This window comes from Castor canadensis, chromosome 6 (genome assembly GCF_047511655.1).
Source record: "Castor canadensis chromosome 6, mCasCan1.hap1v2, whole genome shotgun sequence".
In the NCBI taxonomy this organism is placed as follows: Eukaryota; Metazoa; Chordata; class Mammalia; order Rodentia; family Castoridae; genus Castor; species Castor canadensis.
The window spans coordinates 137616107-137640815 of record NC_133391.1 but is presented as its reverse complement, the minus strand read 5'-3'; the positions used below and the strand labels follow the sequence as shown (position 1 = coordinate 137640815).

Genomic DNA, 24709 nt, shown 5'->3' with positions numbered 1-24709 from the left:
CATTTTCTCAAGTGTTGGCTGAACACTAATGTGCACATAGCATGTGACATCATCACCAAATCCAAAGAAAAATTATCAAAAAATAAACAGAACAAAATGCACGTGCAGAAGTAATAGCCAGAATTTTTAAAAAAATTAATGAAAACTGTAGACTCATAGATCTAAGATGCTTAAGCAACTCCAACTAGAAGAAACACTAAGAAGACCATACTGATTTGTTCCTGGGGGAAGAGGCAAGATGGTGGATTAAAAGCATATCAGGATTTCACTCCATGAATGAGAAGAGTGTGATAGTACAGGAGAAACTAGATTCTAAAGAGGGGAAGAACATCAGCAACAATAAAAGAGGTAGCAGGAAGGCAGAAAAGAATGACAGAGAAACTGATCCAACAATGAAAAAGCAATGAAGGATTCTAAGCTTATCCCTGGCTTCTTGAGAAGAGGAGAAGTTGAAGACTACATTACAAGGTAAAATAGATGGCCCACTCATCCTACAAGCTTTAGTCCCAGTGTGGTGATTTGTGAGATAATGATTGCTCCAGTGTGGAAGGCTAGCTTTGGTGAAAAAAGACAATCTGTCACTCCCTTTTCTCAAAGGACTACAGCAAGGCAACCATCTTGAAAAGGGGCCTATTGCTTGAGACTGAGAAACTCTGGGGGCCTGAAAACAAAGAATGATCATGGCTCAGGAAGCCCTGGAACACCCTGCCAGAGAGTTGGTGGGAGATAGCCAGGAGAACTGGTTGACAAGAAGAGTATCTGACAGGGCCACAAAAAAGTTTAAGCTGTGAGGAACTCTACCATCAGCTTGGATACCAGCAGAGTAGGGCACCAGCAGCATAAGGTGTCAGCAGAAATTTCTTAGGCACCTACAGCTGAATAGTCTGTAGCCTGGGCACCAGCAGCAGTCTGACAGATGCTTAGACACCCATTGGCAGTGCAGGATGGTGGCCTGGGAAGCTTTCAGATGGGAGGATGTAGCAGCAGCAAGGGGGCAGCCATCAGTGGAAGGATTTTGTTGTCAGAAGCCCTAAACCCATGGCCAGGAGTGACTCCAGAGGCTAGGGTGAAAACAAAACTTTGAGTCTATAGCTGGCAAAATATTCAGACTTCTGAGCCTTCCCTCTGGGTTACATTGAAGACTAGTGGGTGAATCAGAGCCCTGCTCCCCAGACCTTCTGAATCAAGTGATACCCACAGCCTCTTATACCCCCCAGAGAAGTGAATGGTGGGGCAGGGACCAAAAACACAGAGACCAATCCCAAGAAACTACATCTTAGTGGGTATGCTGACAGGAATGAGGACATACAACCAGACCCTCTGAATCCTAAAATTTCCATATTCTCCTCCTCCACAAAGAGAGGTAAATTGCTTGATGAAGTCTTAAGCATAGAGACCACCAGAGTTATTAGGTCCCTCATTCTTATCCACCAGGGCAAAACTCAATGTTCCATTCACTGTTCCAACTCTTTGTCACACTCAGGGATCAACTGAGACTTGGAAGCTACCTGCCCCTGAGGGCACACTCAGGGGATACACAGGGCAAGTGTGAACCTGTCAGGCCCACAACCTGTAAATCTCCCTACAGCAAACAGCAGCACACCGTCCAAAATGAAGGGAAGCTCCTACAGTGAAAGCAGCCCAGAAGCAGTCAACTAACCCTTCCATAAGAGAATGCAGATAGCTTATTTACCTCAATCCAAGAAGTGCTAGGGATCAGGCCTGGTGCCCTGAGTACTAGGCAAAGGCTTGGTTACTGAGCCATACTCCCTAGTCCAGTGGTTAAAAATAGCATCTCAATCAAGCCCCTATGCTCTGCTGTCTGAACATTAAGAATATATCAACTGAAACAATACAATAATTAAAACTTCCAGTCAATGGCTTGTCCTTAGATGCATAAATCTCAGTGCAGAAACACAAGCAATATGGAAAAGCAAAGTAACATGTTTCCTCCAAGAGTCAACAACTCCACAGCAAAATACCTGAACATTAGTGAAGTGGATGAAATTTCAAACAATAAAATCAAAAGAACAATGAGAAGAATGATGAACAAAATTAAAGAAGACATGTATAAACACCTACTGAAATCAAAGAAAATAAAATAAATAAGTGAATGAAATCCAAGAGGATTCAATTAAACCATGGAATGAAATAAGGAAGACAATACAAGAAATAAAGGAGGAAATCAATAAAGATATGGAAATTCTGAAAAAAATCAAATAGAAACACAGGAAATGAAAAGCTCAATAACCCAAATAAAAACCTCAATGGAAAACCTTACTAATATAGACAAGTTGAAAACAGAGTATCAGGTATCAAAGATAAAATAAAGGGATCAGATCACTCAGATAAGAACAAAGAAAAAATGCTAAGAAAGTACTAAAAGAACATGCAAGACCTCTGGTACACCATCAAAACAGCAAGCCTACAAATCTTGGGCATAGAAGAAAGAGAATAGATGGAGATATAAGCCAAAGGCACAGAAAATCTCAAGAAGGAGAGAATCATCAAGATACAGGAGGCTTTCAGAACACCAAACAGGCAAGATCAAGAAAAAAATACTAAATATAAAAAAAAAAATTGAAAGCTGCAAAAGAGAAGCAACAAGTCATGTATAAAGGCAAATCCATCCAAATAACAGTTGAGTTTTCAAAAGAAACTCCAAAATTAAGGAGGGAATGGTAAAATACCAAAAATTTTGGAATACAGTAAAGGTCATTCTAAGGGGAAAATAGAGCTACTCGTAACTCATAAAAAAAAAAAAAAAAAAGAGATCTCAAGTAAAGACCCTGATATACCTCAAGATTCTAGAAAAACAAGAATAAGTAAAAACTAAAATGAGTTAGGAAGAAGAAATAATAAAGATTAGGGTAGACACCAACAAAACAGAGACAAGAAAAGACAATACAAAGAACCACTGAAACAAAAAGTTGGTTCAAATTATTAAACTCACATTAACTATCACGTTTGGAAGCTTGGAAATCATTGGCACATGCCAATGAATAGAAATCTCGCCTCAACTCTTACCTGCCTCCTTTCTAACTTATGTGCATGGTATTTTCAGTCAAATTTAAGCAGAGAGAGAGAGAACAAACATGACAGAGAGATAATGGATTTCTTTTCTGGCACCATCATGTATTAGCTGAGCAATTCAGACAAGCTGTCATCTCCCTGTGCCACAGCTTCTACTTTTTTTTATAATAATAATGATATGACCACATTTGCAGAGCTGTTTGAGGCCTAATTTGCTATTATTAATACCGTAGAAAAGCATGTGGCTCCATAGTAAATATTAGATATTTGTTAAATATTTCATTTTGCTGTCTAAAATGTCTAAAAAGTTTTTTATTGCCCTCAATATTAAGTCCTTTGACTTTCAAAATAGCAACTCACCTTTCCAACCTTACCTCTGGATATGTAAGCTATGTGGATGTAAGTTTCTTGAAAATACTTTTGTATGTAATTTTGCTTCAGAAACATCTCCTTGGTGGGGCCAGGCATGTTGGTTCATGTTTACAATCCCAGCCACTTTGTAGGCAGAGATCAGGACAGAGGTTCATGGCCAGTCTGGTAAAAAAGTTAGTGAAACTCCATCTCAACCAGTAAGCCAGGTATGGTATCATTGTCTGTGGTCCCAGATATATGGGAAGCCTGAAGTAGGAGAATTGTGATTTGACGAGGGACGAGGGCCCAAAGCAGAAGTGTCAGATCCTACTGTGTGCCTGCCTAGTAAATATGAAGCCCTAAATTCAAACCCCATTATTACTGGGGGAAAAAATCCCTTGGCTATAGTGTCTTTTCTTTGTTCCCTATGTCTACTCATCTTATGTAAGATTCAGTTCAGATATCACTCCCTGCCAGAAGCCTTCCCTAGCCTCTCCATTCTCCCAGAGAGCTCTATAATTTCCCCCATCATAGCACACTTTATTTTAAGCAGCTTTTTTACTCATCTGACTAGATTGTGAGATATTTAAGAATGGAAACTTTTGTTCACTGCTGTGATCTATATACCTGACATACCATATGAGTCCAACATAACTTATTCAATAAAAGCAAGAAAGAGCCGTGAAGAAGAATGAAATCTTATCACTAACAAGTAAGTGGATGGAACTGGAGAACATCATCCTGAGCGAGGTTAGCCAGGCTCAGAAGATCAATATCAGTATGTTCTCCTTCATATATGGACTTTAGATCAAGGGCAAATACAGCAATGTGATTGAACTTTGGTCACATGATAAGAGCACACAAGGGAGGTATGAAGATAGGTAAGAAACCCAAAAAACATGATAGTATTTGATGTCCTCAATGCAAAGGAACTAATGCAGAAACTTAAAGCAACAGAGTCCAATAGGAGAGGGGGATCAGGAACTAGAGAAAAGGTCAGTTTGAGAGGAACCAACTTAGAATGTAGCACATTTGTACATGGAAGCAGTGCAAGGAATCTCCCCATATAGCTATCCTTATCTCAACCAGCAAAACTGTTTTGTCCTTCTTATTATTGTTTATACTCTCTCTTCAACAAAATTAGAGATAAGGGCAAAACAGTTTTTGCCTGGAAACGAGGGGGTGGGGGGAGAGGGAGAGAGTGAGAGGGGAGGGGGCTGGGGGGAGGGGGGAGAAATGACCCAAACATTGTATGCACATACAAATAAACAAAAAAAATAGCAAGAAAGGATGAATAAGTTAATGAGTGGATGAACAATACAATGCCAGACATGGTGGAGCAGAAAATATTCACAGAGTATCATAAAACTAAATTAGAATTAAGTTGTATTTTTAACTAGAAGCATTCATTTTCTATGTCCAATAAAAACTGAACAAACTAAATTTTCATCTAAAGATTCATATGAGGTATAAAGGAAAATAATTAATCTGATATGTTTGGTTTTGTAGGTTGGGTAAGATATATTGCCAACTTGGCAGCATTTTATCTTGAATTTAATCATCTTAATTGCTTTCATTTTTTTCATAAAATGTTGCATTTTTTACTGTTTTGGAAGGCAGAAATTAAATGATAAAGTAATAAAAAGATAAAACCAATGGTTCACCAACCAAGAGGTCGATGACACTCGTTTCTTTACTCTCAGTATTCCACCCTTCAGTGCAAGGAACAATGAAAAATTTGATAGGGAGGTTCCTAAAACACAATTTCCTTAGCCATAGGCTAAGGCAGCACTGGGTATGTGTCTGTGTGTTTGTGTGTATGTTGTGATAGGGGATTGTATTTGTTTTCTCACAGTTATAATAAAAATTATTACTTATTATTTATTAATAACTAATAAAAATTATTAGTTATCATTTTTATTATAACTAGATAATTTTGTTGACATTGTGTTAGGAAATCTTCAAAAGGAAAATGTGGCAGAAGAGGAAGAAAGGGAAAAAATCTACTTCCCTAAAAGTAAAAGTGATGAAAGGAACTCAGTCTTAGCAGGAACTTGCCTTTTCAGAACACAGGGAAAGAAATTGATTTCTTAAGAGTGGTAATTAGATCTTAGGGTCTTCTGATGTCTCACTTCTTGGAAGAATGGTTGCTGCTATCTAACCTGAGGTCCTTGGTAATTTTATTACCAGCTGATTCTCTTGCCAGAAAGAGTAACAACATCTAGATCATTAAAAACAGCATCAATAAGCAGTCATACCATGGAAGAGATATTTTACAGTAGCTTTTGGTGGAAGAAACATTTGTTTTGCAGGTAGAATCAAATACCACATGGATTCTTCTTCTGGGCATAGCTTTTGCAATAACTGTGACAGCCACAAACGTTAGAAGCGACTCCATCCAGGAATAAGAGGCTGGGTGAGACAATGAAAGTGAATGACACAATGCACTTGTGAAAAACGTGAAGACAAATGAAGCATTTTTAATAGGACTGGTGTTTCTGTAACTACAGTGTAACTTATTTGCTGTTTGCACCTCAGATCCCTGCTTAGCCTTTCCTTGGTATCCTTAGGTTTTCTTAACTTTTCATTTAGTAACTATAATATTACATTTTCTGGCTAGGTATCTCTTGCAAGAGTATCCATATTCTAGGAAAAAGAGAGAGAAAAAGAGACAGAGATGGAGTACATGTGTGTGAAGTGTGTATGTGCATAAGAGAGAGAGAAACTAGATTCTTTTTTCATTAAATTATCTAACTGTATGTTTATGAGACTGCCAAACACATTAAAATACATTATATTCTTCATTAAAAAAACTTTCAACATGCAGGGATCTTTCAGAAATCTGAATGATTTCAACACAAATGAATATAGTATGAAGAAATCATCTTCCATTTTCAAAATAGTATTGATATTATTTTAAATAGAATCTTTTTCTGTTTTAAAATTCTACAACTCTATTGATTTGCTCTATTTGTTCTTGATTTATTTTTCCAATTCCTGTACAAATTTTTTGGGACAGTACTGGGGTTTGAACTTAGGCTTTGCACTGGCTAAGCAGGTGCTCCACCACTTCAGATTTGCCTCCAGCCATGGCCTCTAATAAATTACAAAATTACTTACTAAGTTACACAATTCCTTCCACAATTGGTGGTTTAATACTCATCTTTGTATTCAGACAGTATAGTTTAATATATGGTTATAATATATTGTCATAAGATTTATTTATTTATTTACTTTGACAGTATTGGGGTTTGAACTTAGGGTATCATGCTTGCTAGGAAGGTGCGATACCATTTGAGTCCTTAGCCCTTTTTGGATTTTAGTTATTATTTTTTGGATAGGGTCTCATGCTTTTTTGCCCAGTGTCAGTGTCAGACCATGGTCCTCCTACCTATATCTCCTGCTTTTCTGGAATTATAGGCATGAATCACCACACCCAAATTTTTATGGAGACGAGGTCTCACTAACATTTTGCCTGGGGTGTTGTTGAACCACAATCTTCCTAATCTCTTCCTCTGGAGTAGCTGGGATTACAAGCATGACCCACCACAGTCAGCCATATATGACATTAAATACTACATTGACAATAATACAAAGATATGAAAATTGCATGAGTAAAAATATTTAGCTGTATAGTCTTTTATTTTTAGTTAGCATAGCTACTATATAATTGTATATGCAATGTTTAGCTGGGAGAGAGAGCGTAGAGAACATGATTGTATTACTGGTCTGTCTGAGGGGACTATGGTGAGGAAAGAGAAGGAAAGAGAATGATAGAAAGCAAAAATATCGAAACACATTGCATCTGTGTATGAAAATAATATGACATATAACCCAACGCTACTGAATAATAAAGAAGTAGGGCAATAGAGAAAGAATAAGTAACAGAAGGAGTTAATGTGGTTAAAGCATGATATATATGTGTCTGAAAAACCAAGATGAACCCCACCCCCCAGAACAATCAATATACACTTAAAAAGTGAAAGAAAGGAAGGTAAAAACAGGTCTTGTACAAGAGTGGGTACCAGTGGAAGGAAGGAGGGCAAAAGGAGAGGATGAAGGAAAGTGAATATAGTGGATGTATTTTGTATTCATGTAGAAAATACAGCAATGAACCAGTTGAAATTGTCCTAAGCAGAGAGAGAGGGGATGAGGGAGAATGATGGAGAGGGTGAATCTAAGAAAGATTGTAAGCACACACATAAATCTCACAACATATTCCCCCCTCTACAACTATTACATATTTATATATATTTTTATAGACACACATATATATGTATAAAATCATATAGTTAAGAAATGTGCTATTACACAGGATTGTTTAAAAAGTAGCAGCATTTTGTGGGAACATGTGCTTACTGGAATTTTTTTCATATGAAGCCGTAGAGTCATTTTCTAATTTCAAGCCCTTGGAGATTTTTGGAACATCTAAAATAATGATTCAACTAAGTGGTAAGAGAAAGGGATGATTTAGTTGATGCAATTCCCATTAATACTTAAAAACATTGAAATGTTTTTTGTGATATTACCCAAATACTGGTATTTTGGAAGGAGAGAAGGAATTCAGCAAAGCTATGAAATAATGTTTTATCCATTCCTAGTGCTTTCTTGCCTTCTCTGTCTAGACCTCCCATATGGTAGAACCTCCCAGTCACATAAGTGTACATTCTCTCTCAGGTGTGACACTCTTGTTCACATATCTATCCTTTCTGTACAAAGAACTTCTCTCAGATACAGGTTAAACAATAGCTTGCTTGTCATTATCCAATGATGGTTCAAAGTATATTTGAGGTTTTATGGGATACTCTTGAAGCTGAGAAAGCCCTGAACCATAAATGAACCATTTCCCTATGGTGACTTTTTTGGAATTAATATCATAATTCCCAAAAATTTCTGAGAGCAGAAAACTAGTCACTTAGAACTTGAGGAATCTGTTATCATCACCTGGACTTGCAGTCATGAGAGCAAGCACAGACATTACTATGAGTCTACATGTTCTAATATTATTCTAAAGTTAAAAATGCATGAATACCTAAACTACCACAAATCTAGAAATTCTTCAATAACTTTATCAATACATACTATTAGCATTCATTGGCAATTATTGTTAGTACAAATTGGTTTGCTTCTATAGTAATTTATGTCAGGGGAAGATGGAGAAGTAGTTTCCACCAGACTAAAGATTCTCTAAGCTTCATTTCTCTAAATTTCAGACTAGATAAAATTGGGCATTTTTAAATACACAGTGCTATTGAAACCTGTACATAAAAACTTGTGACTTCATTGCCAGTTGATCAGAAGGAGTTATACTGAACATTTACCTTTCTCCTCAGTTTCATTAATATGAATATTTTCACACATTGGAACTGTTCATATTAAAAAACTGTCACTTCTACAAATTTAGCTGATTCCCCAAATATTACTAATATGTACTGTTGGGTGCTTATAGCCCCTGTATTCTAAATTTCAAAACACATGGTACCACAATTCTAATTCCACTCTTTATTCTCAGATATGATCTAGAATATTGAGGAAGGTAAAAATTTTTTTGTTTCATTAAATCTGTAAAATTTCTGTGAAATGATTTGACAGGCTAATTATATCCTATATTAATGTGCTTTAAAATTTTCAATTTTAGAATTTACAAAGCACTTTCATATAAATTTTTCCTTTGATTAATAAAATAACCAAATAATCCAAGGAGAAGCCATTGTTCACATTTAAAAATCCCAATTCTCATCTCAGTGTTCTGAATTCCCTTGATGCCATATGCTCACTTACATATCTGCACAACAACAATCACAAAAACAACACGCTGAAATAACAGTTGTAAATACCTTCACCCAAGCCAGGCACTGGTGGCTGATACCTATAATCCTGGCTACTCGAGAGGCTGAGATTGGGAGGATCATGGTTTGAGGCCAGGCCAGCCAAAAATTTTTCAAGACCCCATCTCAACCAATAATTGGGCATGTTGGTTCATGTCTGTTATCCAAAACTAGGTGGTAGACTGAGATCAGGAGGATCATGGTTCCAGGCCAGCCATGCAAAAGTTCACAAAACCCCTCTCGATGGAAAAAAGCTGGCTGAGGTAGCTAGCACCTATCATCCCAGCTAATAAGAGAAACATAAAACAGAAGAATTGCAATACAAGCTGGCCTAGGCAAAAAAACAGCAGAAAGGGATGGAGGAATGGGAAATGTGATGGAGCACCTGCCGAGCAAAAGTGAGGCCTTGAGTTCAAACTTTAATACTGCCCCCCAAAAAAGACTAATTTCAATGGGAAACCCTTTCCGACAGTGCCACTCCTGATGTGGATAAGATTATCTCAGAATAGTTAGAATTCCCTTACTTCATGAAATTATCAATATCCTTGAGACTGTCTCCAGAATCCTTACTCCATGTCTTTCATTTTAAGATGTAACAAGAAAATGATTTTAGCTGTTTAAAAAAAAAAACTAGCCTAAACAGCAGACTTAATTCAAAATAGCCATAAAAAATTACATAATCAACCAAATGTATTTCCTTTCCACACGAAGACACAACTCCACCAATGCAAACTCTAATGTGCATGCATCAGCAAGAAAGGGAAGCAAAGATGGCCTTCCTCACTCACTACCTGTGCAGCTGAAGGGTTCTAACGGTATTTATTAGTGAGCTGCCATAACACAGCTATAAGGCCTCTCAAAATTGACTTTCTATGACAGTTTCTGAAATATTTCAAATATTATGCTTTGCCCAATTATTAAATCAATTTTTATTGAAAATGCAGATATAATCTTAAATATTTCAAATTAATGAAAAACACTCTTGACCTACCAGAAAGACTAATTTGTTAGAAACTGTCAATAAAAGCTTACATTTTGTCTTTAAGATTAGATGAAAGAAATGTTAAATATAGTTTAACACATAGTTTAACATTTCTTTCCAAGTTTAATTTCATTTCATTATTTGTAGCAACAAAGTTCTTCAGTGCTACAGTGCAATTTTCTGATATAATTCATATCTTATCCTACCCTTCTTATTTATACACAGGTGCACCATGCACAAGACCAACCAAAGTGCCCTGTCGCTCTGAATTAATTGATATGGATAAACTAATACATGTTTATTATAAAATGCTCTGACAGTCAAACCACACTTTAAAGAAGAAGCACACCATAAGTTGTGCTTCCAACATCCATGAATCAATGGCACTCCCAGCTTTCACTCAGATAACACACAGATGAGTCCAAACTAACAGTCATCATAATACGTATTATGTCTGCATGCACAGTAAAAAGAAAGACTAAAACTTTTATCCAGAATCATTGGGAAACTGTAAGGCTAAATGTACATTGTATCACATAGCCTGATTCATGTGCTCCGTAAGTTTTCCATCTGCTATATTTTGGGCAGAAGTAAAGCATGATAGCATTTATTATTATTCCAATATTTGAAAGGCCCAAAAATGACACACCAAAGGGCCAACAGTGGAGCTTTTTTTTTAGATTTTCACACTTAAATTAGAAGAAAAAAATGTAATAGTACTAAATTATATTTCTACAAACTTTACAGCTTAAAAATGTGGTCAACAGTAACATCTTCTTTGAGCTTCAAAATAATTCTGTGAAATGGGGCAGAAATCATAGCCATCCCCGTTCTATCAATGTGGAACTTGGTTAACCATTTCCATGGTTGCTTTGGAATATTTCCAGGTTTGTGATGTGGAGGGACATATATTTTCACAATTAGTTTTGGAATGGGATATTCAACATCCACTCCCTCGGATTCCTCTTAAAGCCCCCTACCATAAACTGCAAATATTGGACTCAAGGCAATCTATTGCTTTGCTTATCCTATTTTTTTTTTTTTTTTGCTTACATGGTTGCTTTTTTCTACTGAAGGAAACTTGATTTTTTGAGGGGGGCATAATTGAACTCATTAGCAGCGTTGTGTATGTGTATGGGTGTAGGTGTGGCAGTACTGGAATTTGAATTCAGGGCCTCATGCTTGTGAGCCAAGTAACCAAGCACTCTATCACTTAAGCCATACCTCCAAGCCCTTCTTGCTTTGCTTTCTTTTTTTTTTTTTGACTTTCTTAAAATGTTTTTATCATAATAAACTTTTGAGCATATATTTCAGGGAACACAATATAATATAATAAAACTTCATGTCTTACATTTCTCACCTTCAACTCATAGCCATCACATGTGTTCCACTGTCCCCCATACTGTATTGATATAAATTCCAGAAATGCTGTTATTTTGATAAATATTTCAGTATGTTTCTCTAAAAATAATGATTCATGTCTTCTTTTTAACTTATCATATTATTGTTGTTCTGGGGGTACACTGTGACAAAAGCTTATTTACATAAGTTCTTATATCATAGTTAAATTCACCCCCTCCATCATTCTTTGTCTCCCCTCCCCCCAATATGGAATAGTTTCAATAGGTCTCATTTTTCCATTTTCAAACATAAGCATATAATATTCCCACCACATTCACCCTTCTATACTCTTTCCTTATATCCTCCATCCACAGGTACCAACATCCTCTTCCACAGGACCTATTTTTGTCTGTGATCCTCTCAAGTAGCTGGGATTACAGATGTGCCCCAACATGCCTTTAAGAAATACTCTAATGCTCCATTAATTCCCAGACACTGTGCTAGTGGTGGAAAATACAAGAAAACTATGGTATCTCCCTTTCTGAAGTTTAAAAAAATATAATTACAAAAATGTACTTCAAAAGAAATTACAAAAGTGACGAATGCTAAATGTAAGAAAGCAAAGGCACACACACAGTTATGTCAGATCCATTACAGATGGAAACAACTTTGAGAGGCAGAGGTGGTGTTTATGTTTAAATGTGATAGATAAATTGGGATTGTTGAATGGAATAAAGTTCTAGGAAAAATGAACAACACATGTGATGGATTTAAAACAGCTTATCTGACAAACTAAAGAGTTTCAGAATAATTAAAGAATAATAAGCAAAATTTCCCAGGCTGAAGTGAGTTTAATCAGAATCAGATTTCAAATGGTCTTGAATATTAGGTTTTATTCTGATGGCAATGAAAAGTTATAGAAGCATTTTCAGCACTTGGTAGTATGGTTATATTTACTTTGAAAAAATATCATTTTTGAGGTCACACCTGTAACTCTAGCTCTTCTGGAAACTGAGATTGGGAGGATCAGCTCAGGCAAAAAGTTACTGAGCCCCCATCTCAATGAAAAATCTGATGTGTTGGTTTATATCTATCTTTCCAGGTATGGGGGAAGCTCAAGTAGGAGGATTGGGGTCCAGACTAGCCAGAGCAAAAAATGCAAGACCTTACCTAAAAAATAACTGAAGCAGAAAGGGCTAGAGGTATGGCTTAAGAGGTAGAGCACCTGCCTAGCAAAAGTGAGGCCTTGATTACCAAACTCCAGTACTACAAAAAAAATCACTTTTGAGTCTCTGGGATACAAGCAAGGACAAATTTTATAATACATTTATGAGTCTATTATATAAACTCAAATGAAAGACAACAGGAGTTGATTTGGACTGGGAGTATGCTAAGATCAAGAGAAAAAGTGAAAGGCTTCACACCACACTCAAGAAGTAGGATCAGTGGAACTTGGTTGCTGTTAGTTGTGAAGGATGAATCAAAAGTTAAGGTCAACTTCATATTTTTTACTTAAGAAATAAGAAACAAGAAGGAAGGAGGAGACTTGAAGGAAAAATGAACATACTATGTTTGAAGGCATGAAATTTCTTTGTAGATATCACTTGGTCATGAGACGTTTTGTCACCAGAGTGCACGGTTTTGAAACTTTGAATATAAATTTATTCATTATTAATGTCTAACCATAGAGGTATAGAAAAATATGCAAATGCAACATAAGAACACAGGGCCAGGCACAGGGCACTTAGAAAGCTGAGTACTATAATCTTAAAAATGCAAGCCCAGAGTATTTCAAATTTGATCTTATATTCTAGCATGAACCTTAGGTCTCCATGCCAAAGCACTGTGAGGCTACAAATCTCCCACAGGGCCCTGGGCAAAGAATAGTCATAAAATGAAGTCTCTTAATTCAAATACAGATACGTGTACCCCACATACACATTTTGTTAATCTTCTCCTAGGAGTCCTGGCTTAACGTTTTCTATCCAAATAGGACTCATCATATTGTACCTTAGTCTTCAGGGTGTTTGTTAAAATATGCATTAAAAAGTATACAGCATAATACTGAAAACAATTCCCTCAGAATATAAATGGTTCTTTAGAAAAGTAAATTACAGCTCTTTGCTTAACATCAGAAGAAGTAGGAAAGAAATAACTTTTACACATATGAATACCCATAGTCATTTACTTTCTATAGAAATAAATTAGCCAAGCAAGTCAGTAATTCTAAAAGAGTATTAATTAATAATTTTTTAAAAGACATTTTTGTTATTTTTAATACAGAACCCTGAAGTAAAATAACCAATAGAGGACACCTAGTGGTCTTTAGCAGAAGCAAAATGCACTGCAGAAAATGTCAGAACATTCACACGTCTTAGGAGAAATGACATCATCATGAACATATTATCTTTACAAATATTACAGATGTGTATCAATTTAAAAGAATACTCATACATCTCATTTCATTTGAACTTTACAATTGTGCTATTTTTCTAGACAAAAAGTCACTCTTCTCGATTCTCCCTAGATTAAGTGGAAAATATAAGTACAGTTTGAATAAATACCAATTTATACTAAGTTGTAGGATAGAACCCATTTCATATCCCAGGAAAGTAAGAATCTCCAATATGACTGATATTTAATTGTAAAACACTACAAAATAGACTTCTTAGAATTCTCACATTATGTTCAATGACACACACATTCAAGGGCAGGAGTCACTGGCAAATATAAACATTCTTTTAGCTATCTTATTTGAAATAACTATGCAAAACTTCAAGTGAATGATAAAGCTCTGAACTCACTGGTAGTATTAGCTCTATCCTAAGCAGCCTTTAATCTCCTTACTCAGTATCACTCTAAATTTAAATCTCCTGCCTAAAATCTCTCAACAATGCCTTACTGTGTCCAGTTGGTATTTCCAAACTCACTTTGGAGATGCAAAATTACTCTGCTAGGCTGTTTATATCTCATATCTCACTGCAATTCAATCCTCTGCCTGGTCTACTTATTCATTGTGGTAATTCCGACTCCAGCTTCAGAACTCAGTTCAAGTGTCTTTGAAGGCCTCCTCTTGTAAAAGATACTGTGTTGTTCACATCTTTCTTCATGCCACTCTTTACCATACCATCTATGATCATTTGCTCACATGTCTTCTTTTCCCACAAAACTTGCATCTGCTTTGTATTCTTATGTACAGAGTCCATAAATATATACTACTCAATAAATGATTAGGAGTGAACATTGATTACTCCTTTGTTATTACTTAATGGATTTAGCACAAAGAAGAATGTGCTAAAAAGAATGGATCTAGTGGATATGCATGCTCTGATTATCTAATGATTTTGGTAATCTGTACTAGTATGCAGGGCATTCATGAATAAAGTTAACAGTGACTCTCCCCTATATATGTTCACATTCAATAAAAAGAATTTATATATAACTAAGTAGCATGTCCAGATGTATGCCAAGCCAGTTGAATACTTATTGTAAACATGCTATTATAGCTGAATACCCCCTTAAAGAATAATTTGTAGAGATGACTTTTCTGTCACAGAAAAAAGGAGGTTTACCAAATCTGAGGGTAGCACATGGAAACTTAAAGAAGTAGAAAGAACAATTCATTGCAAGAAGCATGATGAAATTCAAAAACAAACAAGCAGGAAAGATTTGTTGGTGCAAATTTGAAGTGACAATGTGAGATCAAGGAGCAGTGTGCTAGAGAGCCTTGAAGGCACAGCAAAGAAACATAGATTTGATGTGATGGGTAATAGGGAACCTCTTCAAGTTCTAGTCTAGGACAAGCTTAGGAAAAAACTGTTGTTTGCTTATGGCAACTCTTAGACTTTTATGTGTTTTCTAAAAGATCAAAGCAATTAGAATGTATATTGTGTAAGTATAGATAAGGAGTTTATATCTAGAGTTACTTCATAATCTAACCCAATTAAAATGCTAAAATTATTCAAAGACAGAAACTAAACTCCCCATAGAATAATTTCCTTATAATTGCTCTGTTGCTAAGCCCAATTTGTAGATAAATCTGTCTCTAAACCTTCATAAAATCTAATATTAATTGCCAGAAAATCATTGCTATGTTCAAGACATTCTATTTATTTGAAATTACCGTAGGCATATAGCAAGATCAAAACCACAAGCACTCTTTCCTGCCTCAAAAATGTATTCAATTAATTGTGATATGTCTACAATCTACACAAGGGAAGTTGAGGTGATAGGAAACGAGAAATGAAAACTAAAATATTATCTTTATATACTATAAAGCCAAAGTTTTTATACGGTCATGCCCTTTACCACATTTTTCACATTACCCATAAAAAATTAAACTTTGTGACATTGATTCCTACAAATAGATAAGCATTGAAAACTGATATTTCTTATTTTATTTTTATTTTGAGACACAGTGATGCTATACAGCCAAGGCTGGCCTGGACTCAAGATCCTTCTGCCTCAGCCTCCTGAGTAGCTAAGATTGCAAACATCCTCCATGGTGCTAGAACTGAATGGCACTTCTCTTTTCAATTAATCTTTTTCAAATCTCTGAAAATTTTAAGGGCCATGTCCCTTTGACAAAATGTCTGAGGTTAGCAGCTGTGGCACTTGAGATTCCTAGAACTCATCACTTTTACCAACTGAATAATTACTATATACTAAGCTCTTAACCTACTTTTTGTCTCTTCAGTGGCTTGTGATTGTCACAAATTGTTAATAATGTTCAATTTCATTTCCAGGGATTTTGTCTACATAGTCTCTCTTAGGAGTATCATACAGAATTGATTCCACTTACGATGGATTACAAAATAGCAATCGGGCTTGGATCACTGTCTTACTTGAAATACAAAGATAATAACCATGACAACACTGAATTAAGAAAATGGTTTTTTATTTTATTTTTTTTTTTAAGAAGAAAATGGTTTTTTAAAACCGAAGTACAAGAGTGAGAAAGTCCTCAGTTTTCTGGAAATAATTGAAAAAGGAATTTTCTGGCCTGATTTACTAAAATTGCCTCAAATTTTCACCTTGCTTGGCAATATATATTAAGTTTCAGTCTCACATCATAGAGTTCTATTTTTACATCCTAAAGCCATTGATCTTATAATTGGCTCATGAAAACAGCTTCCCTTCTGACATCTTCACACCATGGCATTTCATAAATTGGTTACCCAAATCAACCACTGCCACCTGAGTTAGCAATTACATTTATTTTTAGTAACAATATAACATAAGAGCTAATGTTAAACTTCCTGTATTTCATTCTTATTGTTTCTCTAACTTATCTGGCTCCAGAGCGTCTTGTTGTTTTTCAGTTGAACTAATTCAAACTGGAAAAAAATGAAAGTATCGTTGAAGAGGGAAGCAGTTTCCTATAGAAGGCAGCCGCTTTCCTTGGGAATGATTCATTGAGAACAGTGGCAGCTTCCAGACTTCACACATTACTTCCCCAAATTTGCTGAATTTAGCATTAGCCAGCTTGGTACTAAAACACTCAGAACTCAAAGACATGTGGGTGAACTCACATCTTCCTCTGCAGCCTTATTCCAAGAGCTCAGAGAGCTACTTCTTCTGATTAATTTGTTGTATTTCTACTTGTAAACACATCCTGGTGGCATTTATAAAAATCAGGTAGAGATGTGCCAGTTTGGGAACCATTCAAGTTTCTTTGTGATTATGGTTTGAATCATGTAGGCAGAATAATGAACTTGTGTTAAATTCTGGATTATATTCTATTTCTTCATTGTTTAATAGTATTAGTAACTGGCATTAAATATCCATGATATATGATACTATATGGGTATATCATATAATCAAGAAAACATTCTTCATCTAAATGAACTTATGATTCATTTATTACGAAGGTCATTTACTTATGAGAAAGATCCTACCAACTCACAACTCTACCCTGAATGTGTTTGGTTACCAAATGTCTGTAAGTGCCTATTAGATTGCAATTTACAATAACGATGTCAGACAGCCGATGCTTCTGAATTGTATCATAGCATACCATCCTGTTCCACTGATCTAGGTGCCTGTGACCACTGTCAGGAACAAAGGATATTGCTGTTAAAAAGTGTCTTCTTCTCTGACCACATGCTTTGCCACTTTATCTGATAGGATGCCATCTGTTCATCCTGCTGCCATTCTCTAGGGTAACTGGGTTAAAACTGACAGACATTAAAAATAGTCACATCACCTACTGTATTTTTAATTGACTGGATAGTGGTATCAGAGACTTTTCTCTCACAGGCTATTTGTTAAAATATTTTTTTGTGGTCTTGTTTTAAATTTAAATTTAAATTTAAATTCTTTTATGCTGCATGAGCCAGTCTTAGTTAAGAAAAATTCCCTATGGTTTCTTCTGCCATCTATAAAATGGTAGAAAATTAAGATATTTATAATTTAAAAAGTACTGTTGCAGTGAAAACCTTTATAGTTTTGTAGGTTAAGAACACTGGCTTTGGAGTCAAATTAACGTGGTTAGAATCCCAGCCCCACCTCTTATTATCTCTCTGGATGCAGGCAAGCCCTCTTACTGTGTTTAATTGTCCTCAACCATAACATGATGATAATAATTGTATCTACTGCATCAGGTTATTAGGAAGATTCAGTGAGAAGAATCAATACTGCTGGACATAGAATAAATCCGCAGTAAATATTAGTAATTATTATCAAGAATCATCCTGATTTCATATTAATTTCATATTAATACAGACAAGTCTGGAGAACAGAACATTTATTCCATTTCAGATGGTATGTGCTATATAAAGAAAAATTACAAATGAATCCAATTTCCCAAATATGCTTCATTTGATTTTAAATATATTCCATATCCACATTTTAAAGTGATCCATTTTTATGACTTTTCACCAGTGCATTATGCAGTGTTTTATTATTGCATATCATTTCCTGAAATTCTGTGAACCAAAATGTCATTGACAAACATACACAAAAACATTGCTACTGCCTCACAGAAAGCAAACAGAACTTTCATCTTACAACTTGCTTAAAAGCATAATTCATCTTAAAAATACTATAAAGCGCTTCTATAGATAGTAAAGCAACAATCTACAGTCAGTGTACTGCTTTCATTATAGCTGACACAGACACTCTAGAGGTCTTTTTGGCTTTCATTTTTATGCAGGCAAAATATTTAAGTTATAATTCATACAAAAAGGTAGAAGGAGAAAGAAAAGAAAGTCAAGTGAGTATACAGACTGTGGAATGAGAGACAGAAACTCACTCTTTGGTGATGGTGCCTTTAACTCAGCCAGCTGATGCCTCTTCTAGTCCCACCCACTGCCTCAGAAAAGCAGATGCCCTTTTCACCAACAGAGAGGCCTAACCAGCCAGATTCACTCCATTTATTCCCTCTACTATTTGTGGTTTCTGAATAGTAATTTCTCTTCTGGGTATGTTGTTTTCAGTATCATGAAATGAACTAATAGGAAGAAACTATAATAAATAAATATAGGCAAGGCAAAATAATGAACAAAATTACCATTCTAAAATCAAATATATATGTACACTTAGAAATATTCAAAGAAATAATATATTTTCTTCAAATATAAATTCACTGAAATTTCAATATTAAAAGAAACCCATACCACACTAGATTAGAAATCACACCCTATACACATCTTTGTAAAGACAGCATTTGATGTATTCATATTAGATTTTAAAAATCCCCCAAGGTAAGGGGAATTACATTGATTAGGACAAAATTTATTAATTAACCTGAGCTTCCTTAAAATACACTAAATTGATATGACTATTGTTTTATAATTGATAGTTTTTCTGTTGATTCAAATTCAATATTTTATCTTATCTTTTGGAGATACAAATAACTTTGAGCCAAAAAGAATACTCAAAGATATTTTTCCTACTCAAATTTCATGTAACTCATTATACATAGCACAGTCATATTCAAACAGTTGTAATGAAAGTCTCATGATATAGTGACTTTAAAAAAGAAAAAAGATGCAACTTACCTCTTCCCACTGATGTATGTATCTAATTAACCTTGAAAGTCGTAATAAACGCAAGAGACTGAGAATTTTTGTAAACCTCACAATGCGAAGTGCCCTGGCTGTCTTGTAAACTTCTGAATCCATTCCTTTTTCTACAATAAGAAAGATATAATCCACTGGGATTGATGAGATGAAGTCAACCACAAACCAGCTTTTTAAATAATTCATCTTGATCACTTTAGGGTCCAGGATGATTTCAGAACTGTCTTCATTGACAGTCCCAGTCCTAAAATTCATAATCAGGTCCAATAGGAAAACAGTATCTGATGCCACATTGAAAATAATCCATGGTGTTGTTGTTTGCTCTGTAAAGAATGTGATTCCAACTGGTATGATGACCAGATTTCCAACCATCATTATAAGCATTATTAAATCCCAATAAAACCTACAACAAATAAAAAAATCATATTTTAAGATGTAGAAAATAATCAGTCCATTCTACTCCTCTTATAAAAATATTAGTAATTTATGGTTAGATAAGAGAACAAAGAATTGATTTTAATGTAATTTCTTCAATGGCTGCACATTTAATTCTAAGGAAAACCAATACATTCTTAAACCAAGGCATTATAAAGAGCTCTAAAATTATATAATGCATAATACAAATAAAATTCATGAATAGGCATATCCCTGTTTATTTGCTGTGTGGTTAATGCAAAATATAGATTGAAACAAGAAAGAAATACAAGACTAGAAGATCTGCCTTTAAAAATTGAATTTCAAAAGACTCTTTAGAAGTACTTTGAAATACTTTTTGTGTCAATTTACCAAACATACATAGGAATAAATAGTAACAAACAGTAGAGTACTCTAAACATTTGATGCTACAAATTTATCTCTACGAGTATATATTTGGTCAACCATGTATTCTAACATAGCTTGTAGTTTTGTAGTACTCCAAAATTTATGTTTTATTCTTTCTTTGCTTGGAATAAAAGAATTTTAAGCAATTGGGTCTGATGCTGGAAAGAACTGAACAGACTGTGCCAGATGTGAAGCTAGAATCTACCTAAAATCTGAAGTTTTATCACTATTTCATTGAACAACTACTATAAATAAATGGTATTATTTTTCAAAACATTTTTAAATTTTCTGCTTTAATTTTGAACATGCTTATGATTAATAACCTCATTTTGAAAAATTCCTACCTCAACTTAAATTAAAATTTGAAGAAAAACAGGAACTTTATTCCAAGTTTACACAATTTAAATTAGCAGAAATGACTATATCATGTTATTTTCATGAGGTTTCCCTCAAAGTCTATTGACACTGCAGTCAACCACATAACTTATAAACTATTTACAATTATTACAATATATATGTACTTATAAAAGAAAAGACCTAATCAACTAACACAACTGTATAATCATGAAAGAGTCTCTGGAAACATGAGTTACTTTATCCTGGTTATAGTTTTTCCCTTCTGGTATTTTTGTTGTGTAAATAATCTAAACTTCTATGATAGAAATTTCTGTTAACCAAGATACATTTTGTTTTGTTTTAATTCTGCTACTTAGATTATTTGAGCTATACTTTGATAAAGTATACATTTGCTTAAACCTTTTTAAGTTATTGTTATCCTTAATTACGAATGACTCCTGAGATAAAAAGCAGTACTACACAAAATAATAATAGGTCCTCTCCCCTATCTCTTGGCCCAGGATTGTGTAAATAGGTATCATGTTGAAGATTTCATCACTACTTCTATTAAGACTTACCTGTACATTTATAAACCAATATACAAATATATCCATCATACATCATTCACTGGCAACTAAAATTAAATTTTTCCCTTTGTTTTTTTCCTCTCTTAATGGAAATCAAAACTGTGTCATTTAATATACTTAAAAACACAGGAGAGAGGTAGAAGAGATGTAATATTGTAATAGCTACTTCACAAAGCAATGACATCACTCTAAAATTGTGTGTTCTCTGAGAATTTTCACTTTTGGACATTCTTATCAGATCTTCTCTCTTGCCCTCCCTTTGACAGTGGCCGTTCCCCTGGGTGTCACACATAGCCCTTTCATCTTCCTATTCTACACATCTTCCTGAACAATATTGTATTTTCATCCATGTCTTTAATGATTCAATTTTGAGTAAGGACTCTAATGCTGTATCTCCAGTTCACTTGGTGGCAAGCCTGCATAGCCCCATAATCTGTGATCTAGTGAATCTGTTCCCTTGCATGTCTCACACTCATCTCAAACAGCATGCAATATATACTTTGCACACCCTTTCCACGTGCATTCCTCACATGCTCTCTATTTCAGGTAATAGAATAACTTCATGCATGCTTTTCAAGCCAAAAATCTTGAAGACATTCCAGAGAATTCCTGGTCATAAATCTACTCAACCCCATATGCAATCAATCACTGAGGCTTGTTTGGTTCTACCACCTAAAAATATGTTATAAGATTATATGGTACCATTCATATACACAAATTGCATGTTTTAGTATACTAGCTAAAATGAAAAAAATTTAAAACCCATATAATGATAATAAACATAATAAAACAAATAATCCCTTTAAGTTTTAAAATAATTTATAAAATAAAATAAAAATATGTTGTATTCATTCATTTTCCCCTTACAATTCCCACTGCAGGTGTCCTCATTCCTACTACTATTTGATTTGGAGATTAGTTACATAAATTCTATAATCCTAAAGTTTTTACATGTAGATTATTATGGCACCAATTTATAAGGCTTTATGTATTGAAAAAGTAAATAAAAAGACATGCAAATCACAGGCCTCGCATATAATAAATTGTGGCACACAAAGCTCACTTATTCATTATCTGTTTACTCCTTTTTCTCTGGTGCTGGGGATTTGAACTCAGGTCTTACACTTTGTGACACTCCACCAGCCTTTTTTTGTATTAGGCAGTCAAGAGTCCATTAAAACACACAGATACTCTTTTACTTCTGTGACTGACATAGCTTTTTTTGAAAGAAAACTAATATTCCAACCCTCTCAGTCAGAACAGATGCATAGAATAACACACCATCCATTCTTTATTATAGCAATAATGTTTATCACACCATAGCCTTTATTATCTGTACTGAAGCCATTATAGATATCTCAGTATTGATATGAAGCTCCATTAATCCTTATAATTTCCTTCTTAAGTGTCACTGACTCTATTTTAAAGGCATAAACATAGATCTAGTTATGGGCTTTGTACAATATAACATTGTCTTTAGTTATGATGGATTCATTTCTTAGATAGCCAAAGAAAATATACAGTTACTACCCATTCTAAAAATGTAATATAACTTCCATTTTTATGCAATATTTATGTTCCTAAGAACTGGCTTCATAAGAATCTCTTATCCAACTGTCCAAGAGTTTCTCTTCCTGACTCTGCTTTGAACATTTATCTCCCTTTTCCTTAACTTTCAGTTTCTATGTCTTAACAGATTTTATTGCCAGTTTCTTTTTCTGTACAACCTCTTTTCCATACCCATTATTATCTTCCTGTTTCCAGCAGAATTATTTCTTTCTTAGAATCCCTATGAGTCTTTAATCTTTTTGATCAATTTGACACACCAATCCCAATCTAAAATTACCTACCTAACATGTAACTTGCCAGGACAAAAGCCATCAATGACTCTTTCACAATTAAGTATAAACAACTCTATCTGCTTGTCAAGGTACACCATGATATGGCCTTCTCCTGTCTTTCCAGCCTGTGCTTTGAATAAGCACTTCACATTTCAGGTAAGGATGACTCTTTTCAGGCAAGGATGTCCCTGCTGATACTTTGTCACCATTCATACCTATGTACACATTCACTAGATATTGTCATTTCATTCTATCCCTCTGCCTGTTAGCCTTCTTCTTACCCTTCAAAGCCCATTCTCAAGAGAATTTCATAAATGTCTGTGAGCTTCTTTATTTTTGCTCCAATAAACTGTATTTTTAGTGAAATTTTAGATTCATATCAAAATTGAGCAGAGTAGAGGGAGTTCTCATATACTCCCTGCTGTGACATATCCATAGTAAACCCCATTATCCACATCACCACTACAGAGGAATATTTATTACAAATGGTGAACCTACACTGACATGTAATTATCAACCAGAGTCCTTATTTTACATTAGGATTCACCCTTGGTGTGGTATATTCTATGGTTTGGACAAATTTATAGGGATATACATAATACATTATATATATATATATATATATATATATATATATATATATATATATCTGAGTTGTTTCATTGTCCTAAAAATCCTCTATGCTCTTCCATTTCATTACTCTTTTCATCCAGTTCTTAGTTTTTACAACATCTAAAGCAACATTTGATGTCAGTATACTTCCTATTTTATTTATGCTTTTGTTACTGTCTTTATTTTCTCCAGCATTACTGGATTTGAATTCTTTGAAGTTCAAAATTATATCTTTCCTTATATATATTTTCTTCTATAATGTACGCAGCATCTAAGAAAGCAAATATTGGGACTATGTATTGATTTAATTTTGAAGGAAAACACACTTTAATGGGGAAGTTTAAAGAAAACATGTAGAATAAAACAATCCATTAGCAACAGAATACAATAAAGTAAGCAGAATGAGAAACAAACAGATTAGGAATATGTTCTTTGGTTAGATAATCAGCAAACAGGGTTTTAGATTGGACTCCTAATTTGGCACATTACAAAATTCATTGACACATTGGGACATTATAAAATCCCAAGAATGCTGCCCTTGGGAGACGGAATTTATAAAAGATCATGTTGGTATTTGAAATTAGATCAGAGTTCAAGTTGTAGCTCTAGTATTTGTATGATTCAAGCCAAGTTATTTAATTGACATGAATTTTATTTTCTTCTACCCTCAGAGCTGCTCTGCAGGAGATTACATGAAATGATGTATGACTAGTGTGGGGTACAGAACCTGTTATAGAGAAGGCACAGAGAGCTAAGCCTGAAAGTGAGTAGGTGCTCTGCTTGTTCTATCTTAGACTGTTATCTTTTTGGTATTCTAAATAAGGCTTCAGTTCTCAAAAAACACTTGTTATCAACATTGCTAAGATTCTTCACATATTTCTCCATCCTTATTTTAAATTTCCATCAAATCAAGGAACTAGACAAAGAGGTTGTTATATACAAAGTTCCCTACCCT

General features: G+C 34.7%; 1 protein-coding gene across 1 annotated transcript in view; it reads right to left on the bottom strand.

Annotated features, from left to right (window-relative positions):
• The window catches only part of Hcn1 (hyperpolarization activated cyclic nucleotide gated potassium channel 1), a 372019-nt gene that overhangs the window by 305392 nt on the left and 41918 nt on the right, over nucleotides 1–24709 (bottom strand). Inside the window, exon 2 of the mRNA XM_074077511.1 lies at nucleotides 19536–19959. Coding sequence (XP_073933612.1) covers nucleotides 19536–19959 — 424 coding nt within the window. The remainder of the gene's footprint in view (nucleotides 1–19535; nucleotides 19960–24709) is intronic.